The 8,768-nt window shown below is 41.5% G+C and overlaps 1 protein-coding gene across 2 annotated transcripts; it reads right to left on the bottom strand.

The window, feature by feature from the left end:
- Positions 1–1,541: 1,541 nt before the first annotated feature.
- On the bottom strand, positions 1,542–8,738 carry LOC311106520 (dnaJ homolog subfamily C member 8-like; the record flags this gene model as incomplete). 2 transcript variants are annotated; one of them, XM_084148873.1, is made up of 10 exons in its annotated part: positions 1,542–2,097; positions 2,385–2,460; positions 2,706–2,797; positions 2,909–2,980; positions 3,225–3,319; positions 3,413–3,479; positions 6,179–6,235; positions 6,736–6,837; positions 8,040–8,126; positions 8,602–8,738. In XM_084148873.1, 10 exons carry the CDS (start codon positions 8,602–8,604, stop codon positions 1,972–1,974), a joined length of 777 nt encoding a protein of 258 aa, XP_084004999.1. In that variant the 3' UTR covers positions 1,542–1,971. The 2 variants fall into 2 exon arrangements, with proteins under 2 accessions (XP_084004999.1, XP_084004998.1); XM_084148872.1 differs by lacking the exon at positions 8,602–8,738.
- Between the last annotated feature and the right edge of the window lie 30 nt (positions 8,739–8,768).

Below are 8,768 nucleotides of genomic sequence, written 5' to 3'. Positions count from 1 at the left end.
GTCGGTCAATTTCCGCAACAACTAAGCGCGAGGCTCAACTCCTGTTTTGGTCAAGTACCTACCATGCTCTAATGGCATAAAGCGAACATGTGCGCATGCGCAGATAGTGTGTGAGCTCATCTTGCATCCCACTCATCTCAATATCTGCTGCTTGTGGCAACATCATTTTGCTGAGTCTACCTTTTTAAGTTTGTTTAAAGATGAAAGGGGTAAGTGCACTGGCATACCGGACACCCCTGCAAAGCAGGGGGGCCCAGGCACCTGTCATCGACGTCTACTTTTTATTTATTTAATAGATAATTCACAGTAACCCTCCAAAAAGAACTCTGCCCTTGCGGGGGTTCAGAGAAACTGCATTATGCCAGTGGGTAAGTGAATGTGAAGATGCATTTCAATTGCTTGATCTTTTCTGTAGCAGTGGAGAACACTGTCATTTAGTGCTGGTAAGTCAGTCCTGTCTTGTCGTGCGCTCACTTGTTAATGTTCTGCTCTAGACTAGACTACCGTGTCAGGGCCCTTGACTTGAATAGCCTGATGTTGTATCCTATATGTGTCATTGAACGGATTTACAACTTACGCACTAAGTAAATGTACTTTGTATAATTTTGGGCCCTTGTCACAATTTGTCTTTCTGCCAAATGCAATTGAATGTATTTTCAATTAATGATTATTAAAGGCAATGTTGCAAGAGCATAAACTGGCGACTCTCTTTGGACATTTATAACTTGATCACTCATAGATGACCAATAAGAATATATTGGACATTTCTATTGATATAGTGTAACGATTAGAGTTCAACTGACAAAAACAGCTCTGACAGACTAGGCCCCAACTTTCTGTGGTACTGTAGATTAATTGCAGCAGTGTTGCACTCAAACATTTGATATGAAAACAGAATGGATGCACAATGCTACTGCTAAGGAAGAACACTGTGCTTACGATAAAGATGATGGCTAGAGGGTCACAACCATTGGTCAATTGGGGCAACTCGTTTCAATGTATTAAAGAAAAGAGTGCAGGGGCATCAACATGGGAATAAGAGTTGACTTTATGTCTCTGTCCCAAATGACACCCCATTCCCTATTTTGTCATGTGTTTTGCCCAGGAGCCATATGGTTCTGGTCAAAAGTAGTGCACTATATAGGGAATAGAACGCTGCCTCTGTGTAGTGGAATCCCAACCCACTGTGGATTTGACATTCTGATGAAGGCAAAGCAAGAAAGGGATACATGAGATGCTGTCGCTACCTCGCTCTCCAACCAAGGTGCATGGATAGAGGAGTAAACTGAAGAGAAGAGAATATTCAGGCACTCTTTCAGAAATAATAAAGAAGCATTTCTGAAATCTACTTCCATTGTCCTCCAAGAGCGGCTGGACAGTCTCCTTGTGTTTCACAGTAAGGGAAGAATTCCTTCATATGTTATAGTATCTAGTACCTATTGACGAACCCATACCAGGCAGTCATTACCTAAGGATGTCATTATTCTACCCTCAACTAGACTGCCTCGTTTCGGAGTCAATACTTGGAAGACCACAAAATAGACTTGTTACAAACAAGCTTTTATTTAAAGGTATATAAAAAAAAAGAATACAGCACAAGAAGTCCAGGCAAACTAAGGTGGTTACAGAAATGGAAGATATCCTGTTATCTTTCCTACTTTAATTGAGGCAAGTCAGTGATGCTCTCATGGAGGTTGCAGATCACAATTATGTACATTACAAAACGAGCACAAAAGTACATTTCTCAGGAGGGTGGATGCACTGTCAAGTGTAAGTAAGAATGTTGGGTTGAGTCGCGATTCTCCACCCTTCTTCCGAAGTGTGCACTTGCAAACCTTCTCGCATGGATTTTTACAATGGTGGAAACTCCCTCCAACCAATACTTAAACACCACTCCTATGCTTTTAAACAAGTGGAGTGTGCAAGTACACACTTTGGGTAGTATCCTTAACCATCACACCTCAACAGACATCACTCTCTCTGCTCCATCTTGACTTTAGGAGGTTTCAGGAACGACCGGGGTTTCTTCTCTTTTTTAGCCTTGCTTTTGCCTGCCTGGAAACTCCTCCAACTATCCACTCGGCCATCCCTTGTTTCCTTGTGACAAAATGGCAAAAGATGTAAGGTATAGTCAGCGATGCATGAAGTAAACCGCAATATCGGGACGACTTCTACAACAACTATGAGTATCTGCAGTTTACCCTGCTGCTGGTGGTAACGCCATATCCCTGAATCTCAGTTATACAGCTGAAGAGCCAGAAGCTATTCAACACTAGGTACTTCGTCCCTCCTCATCCCAGCTTATTTTGGGTGATGTTGATCAAAGTTTACTGCTCAAAATATAATTTTCACTCAAATGTAATTACAACCTTTTTTCAACATACCTCAAAGTTCTTCTGCCATTCTCTCTCTCTCTTAGCTTTCTCTGCCGTCTCAATTTCTTCCTCTCTTGCCCTTTTCCTGAGGAGAAAAATAACATGAAACATTGAATGGTATTCCCTCCTTATGGACACCAAAAGACCACAGACATTCTGAGGGCCATGTATTCCTAGAATTCTCCCCAAAATATTTGACAAGTATTACAAACAATACCCACCTTCCATGCAATAACATTGAGTGTTCTGTGCTGATATGTTCTGTATTTCAACGATATACCTCCAAATGCTTCATGTACAATATTCAGTTGACTGAAATGGCACTGTTACCGTTCATGCATGTCCTTGGCATCCCTTTCCTTCCTCTTGATTTCAAGCTCTGCAAACAGCTTCATAGTCTGCTTGTACACCGCCTGTCTGAACTGAGGGTTAGATCAAGAGAAGTGGTTTCCTTAGTAAAATAACAATAAGCCCAATATTAAAACAAACAGACTTACATCTGTTACAAATTATATTTAACCACTTGTCAATACCATTTCTGGGTCATCCTCCTCCACGAATTGAGGCTTCCCATCCTTCTTCAGCTGTTTCTTCTTCTCTTTCATCTGTTGCAATGGAAGATGCCACATCACATGACACTTTTACTACAAAACATGAATTTTAAAACTGTAATAGTAGCTTCAATACTATTAATACAATTGTACAGTAAATCTATGTCCCAAATGGCACCCTATTCTCTTTATAGTGCACTCTATGGGTCATGGTCAAAAGTAGTGCACTATATAGGGAGCCATTTGGGTAGCTACCTATGAGACGTGTGAACAGAGGGACAGGCGGTCAGTTACTCACATTATGCTCAACATATTCCCTTCCTGCTTGGATTACATCAACTGCCCTCTTCTTCTGTTCCGGGTCCAGCAGGTTTTTGTATGCCTTGTCCACAGCTAGAAATACAGTGGGATTGGGGTTGTTAAGAACTCTTTGAATGTATTCGGCTAATGGATGTAGACATATTGTGCCTGCGTTCATATTTCTACCTTCAAAGGCTAGTTGTGCTCTGTCTGGATCATCCTGGTTCTTGTCTGGATGGACCAAGATGGACAACTGAAATGGAAGGAGAAAAATAGTTAGCTTTTGTCAGTGTGAGAATCAATTATAAAGTTTATTCATTATATACACAGGATATGTTGGTGTGTAAACAGTGCAATGAAACGCTTATTTGCAAGCTACTTCTCAACAGTGCAGTGAAATAAGTACAAATAAAAATAACACAAGAAAATAAGTGATAGGCGCCAGAGACGTTAGATCGGGTTCAAGTCCGGGCTCTGGCTGGGCCACTCAAGGACTTTCAGAGACTTGTCCCGAAGCCACTCCTGCGTTGTCCTGTTGGAAGGTGAACCTTCACCCCAGTCTGAGGTCCTAGGCACTCTGGAGCAGGTTTTCATCAAGGATCTCTCTGTACTTTGCTCCGTTCATCTTTCCCTCGATCCTGATTAGTCTCCCAGTCCCTGCCGCTGAAAGACATCCCCACGGCATGATGCTGCCACCACCATGCTTCACCGTAGGGATGGTGCCAGGTTTCCTCCAGAAGTGATGCTTGGCATTCAGGACAAAGAGTTCAATCTTGGTTTCATCAGACCAGAGAATCTTGTTTCTCATGGTCAGAGTCCTTTAGGTGCCTTTTGGCAAACTTCAAGTGGGCTGTCACGTGCCTTTTACTGAGGAGTGGCTTCCGTCTGGCCACTCTACCATAAAGGCCTTATTGGTGGAGTGCTGCAGAGATGGTTGTCCTTCTGGAAGGTTCTCCCATCTCCACAGAGGAACTCTGGAGCTCTGTCAGAGTGACCATCGGGTTCTTGGTCACTTCCCTTACCAAGGCCCTTCTCCCCCGTTTGCTCAGTTTGGCCAGGCGGCAAGCTCTAGGAATAGTCATGGTGGTTCTAAACTTCTTCCATTTAATAATGTTTCATTCATAATGAGATAAGATTGTTGTTAGCTTTCTAAATTATAATGTGTGCGACTAAAACCAACGCAGCAACCATTTTACTGCATGAACGTTTTCAGTCATGCCATTTGCAGTTGAAATATAGCTAATACATTTTGTATTGAATAACAGTGTAATTTACATCAGGGGCACAACTTTCACTGGGGATGAGGGGGACATGTCCCCCCACATTCAGAAATTGCATTTTTGTCCCCAGTTTTATCATTTAAATGTGATACAAAACCAGGCAAGAGTGTTCTTTAGGACCATGCGGACGCCACCGAGCGGTCGGGTAGGCAGTTTGGAGTGGTTATCCAACTGGATAAAAAATGTAATACAAATAAAAAGTTGTCCACTCCACTTCTAAAACCAAAGTTGCGCCCCTGATTTACATTATGGTTTCAGTAAGAAAACATTGTCCTAAAAAATAGCTAGCATGTGCTTGTCGTAACAAGCTCTCATTGGGTTTCCACTAGTTACTATAGCCACAACGTCACAATTGGCTATATCGTAAAGAAATCATGCTTTTTTGGTCTTATTTGAAGGTTAGACATGAGGTTAACAGTGTGGTAACAAGGTTAGATTTAAAATCACATTTTAAGAAGAGAAATTGTAGAAATAGGCGGGGTTTATGACGTTGTGGCTGTGGTAACTAGTGACGACCATCATTGCTAGGTTGCCATAAAGTGTTTCTTTACATGACCTTTGACTGTTGTAAAGCGCTGTAATGAATCTACTCAATACAAATGCTGACATCTAGTGGTGACACCACAAACTGCAAGTTACACCATTTCACTGCATAGGTTGTGAACAGCGCAGCTTCAGATTTACTTTGAGACAAAGGTTAATTAATTCAGCCCTTCTTGTTAATAAATGTGCTTGTGGTGTTTCAGCACATATACTTCTGGATTCTTATCCACTGCCACAGACAAACCTTTACGTTGTACCTAAGAAGGTCAACTGAACAAGTGTTTTGTATTTACATTCGTAGTTATAGAGGATATCGTTGCTTTTGGTGGTCATCATGTAAACCACAAATAAAAATGTTAAATAATGTTAATTTTAATATTTAGTTAAGAAATCATAATTTAGAGTATCTGTTCATCTTTTGGCACATCAATGGTGTTAAAAAGGTATTTTTCATTCGACCTCAAAAAAACTATAATCGGCAGATATTTCGATAATCTGACTTTTGCCTCCCTAAAATCGATATCGGACCCAAAACGTCCATATCGGTCAGGCTTTTTATTTGCAGTAACTTCTTTGTTGTTGTAATATCTATCGCAAACGGACGTGGCTGTTTCACCATTAAGGCTTTCAGTTTTAAGATATATTTTTTAATTTTACCTTTATTTAGTCAAGTTAAGAACAAATTCTTATTTACAATGACGGCCTACACCGGCCAAACAAGCCTGGAATAGAACCAGGGGGTCTGTAGTGACGCCTCAAGCACTGAGATGCAGTGCCTTAGACCACTGCGCTACTCGGGATGGGAAATATAAACTATAGAATATACAGTATGTACTATGACATGTACTATGTCAATATGACCGTTATGTACAGTAGATAAAGTGATCAGTACTAATAAATAAAAGCAGCAGTGATGGTAGTGAGTGAAGTGTGTGTGTGCATGTATGGGATGGGTGTAAAGAGTCAGTGCAAATAGTCTCTTAATAGGGTGAATGTGAACAGCAGGTATGTGCAGGTGGACAGCTAGGGTTAGCTGTTCAACAGTGTTATGGCCTGTAAGCTATCAAGGAATCTGTTGGTCCAAGATCAGATACTCCGGTACCTTCTGTCAGAGATGTAGTATACCTACCGCTCGGAATCTCTTCTTCAACTCCTCATCTGTTGCCTCTGGATCGATTTGTAACACCTGAAATTTAAATTAGGCATCTCACTAAAAGCAAAGTTGACACTGCATAGCCTAAGCAACACAGATGTCAGTAAAATACCTATTTACATCAAGCGATCCAAACCTCTTGACAGTCGCTGGTGTTGTACAAAGGATGTTACACTACCCCTTTTCCTTTGAGAAACACTCTTGCACTTTATCATCTTGCCCAGACACAATGGTCACACAACGTTAAAGCCATTTAACTTCTGACACCAATAGAGCACCTTCAGCAATGATCTCAAACGGGTTGAAACCTGCAACGATGCATGTCAGCACCTTCAGCAATGATCTCAAACGGGTTGAAACCTGCAACGATGCATGTCAGCACAACACCTAAGTCATTATGCCAAGAGGCCTGAACTTCTTGATGAGGTCGCTGGTGTTGTACTAAGGACCCTTCAATGCAGTTCTACATATCAATCTTGTTACAATAATAACAGATCAACTACAGCTGCATGTGACAGGAACTAGCCACTTACCTCAAAGGGGTTTAAATTGAAGTAGGACGACCCAGGTCTGAGCAGCCTGACTATTTGCTGCTTCGAGGTTAGCACAGAGTCTCTTTTCTCTATCTGCTTTACCTGTTGGACAAGGTCATGTCATATTAGGTAAGGTCACAGAAGTTCACTCGTGGACATTTACATAATCTTGATCCCTCTCACTAGCCAGCTGGCATTATCTGTCAGGACTCATGAGTCCACTTGGGGAAGGTTGGATAGACGGAACTGAGCATGTTTACATTCATGCCAGAGCACTAGCCAGCAGATCCGACAGGCTTCCAGCGTAGATTAATGCTGTGTTTACATGGTACGCATTAGACGGCAAACCGGATGTCATTGTTTTCAATGAGAGCACGACGGTAAATGCCGTTGAGGCTGGCGGTGAATACCATCAGCCGCTACGGAAGACACTATGCCGACTGGTATGACAGCTTTTGAATACCTCGTCTAAACACAGCATAAAACACCACGGAGTGAGATTAACACTGACAGCGTTATTGCGTTTTGGTACACCAGAAGAACATTCATTCCCAATGGAACGCTGCATTTGCCTTGCAGCATTGTGTTGCAGTACGTTCTGCGTGGTGTACATTGGATTTATCAAACATATGAATCAAATTATATACATAGATGGGACAGAAATGGTAGAAGAATGTGAATGTTGCTCACATATCCAGATGATAATGTGTACCATTTTGCACAATGACACTGCTCTGGTACGTTTTCCAAGCCATATCTCGCGCTGGCTCTGCAGTGTCTTTAATCTACACAGGAAGCCTGTAAGACCCTAGTACAGCTGTAAACAAGCAGGTCGGATCTGCTGCTAGCTAGAGCACGTAGTGTAATAAAGGCTTCTGACGAATACGTTGGGGGCGTATCCCATAAGTGAAATACCGAAACGAATACTTGAAAGAGAACAGACCAAGTACAAACATTTCACCACTGTTTAAGAAAGCGAAACAAAATTCATCTACACTGACAAAACAAAATAGTGGTTTACCAAACTATATGCGTATTAGGATCACAGAGAAGTGTTCTGGCGAATCAACAACACAGCTGTTAGTGTTAGCAATTGCTAGCTAGTAAATGCACACCATGTTATACGAGCTAACTAGTGTCAGCTACTGAGCTAGCTAACGTTAGCCTCTCGAGCTTTTTAGCCAGCAGATGCTTATAGGCCCCATAAATACAAATCCAGAGCATTAATGATCGGAATTTGTCAAATCTATAGCATTAGGTTACATAACAAATTGAGTAGCATATATTTCCTAAACGTATCCTACCTCTGTGTAGAAATGATTGAACAAATCATCCGGACCACTTTGGGCAGAGGGCTCTCCTCCAGCAGCCGCCATCTCGGCTTCATTCATCTGACGTCACAACATCCACTATCACATGACTCAATGCAGTTTTTTTGCGCGCAAATACACACATAAAAATAGGGACCTTCAATAAACATTACGGGCCGATTTCACAGACACAGATTAAGCCTAGTCCTCGACAAAAAAATGATTTTAATGGAGAATCTCCATTGAGAATGCTTTTTAGTTCTGGACTAGGCTTAATCTGTCTCTGGGAAACCGGCCCTACATGTCAATCAAATATATAATACATAAAGATTTGTGATCGCTAATAGTACAGGTCAGGTTTCATGTTGCCCTTTGAATTATTTTCCAAACCATTCAATAAACTGCATAAAACATGGCTAGTTGATGTAAAAGCTTCACTATAAAACTGACAATACTTTGAACATTATTCTATTTTTTAGTTGTTGTTGATTAAAACATAGAAATGGGCGAAAATATTTTTGGGTGCTCAAAAATATACCACATTTCCCTCATTTACCATTCACTGCCTGTGCACAGAAAAAGCCGTTTTCAATCGGACACATCGAAGTATATGCGCGTTCATGGGAAGGGAGCTCTCGTCAGATTCGGAGCCCGTGAAGTTTCCTCCACGCCAGTCCATAGAGAACGTCCTCTAGGTTGGGCAGTCCTGTACAGGACAGTCAA

This window comes from Coregonus lavaretus, assembly GCF_964263955.1.
Source record: "Coregonus lavaretus genome assembly, chromosome: 3".
NCBI lineage: Eukaryota > Metazoa > Chordata > Actinopteri > Salmoniformes > Salmonidae > Coregonus > Coregonus lavaretus.
The sequence above is the reverse complement of the archived record's forward strand: the minus strand, read 5'-3'. Positions and strand labels throughout refer to the sequence as shown.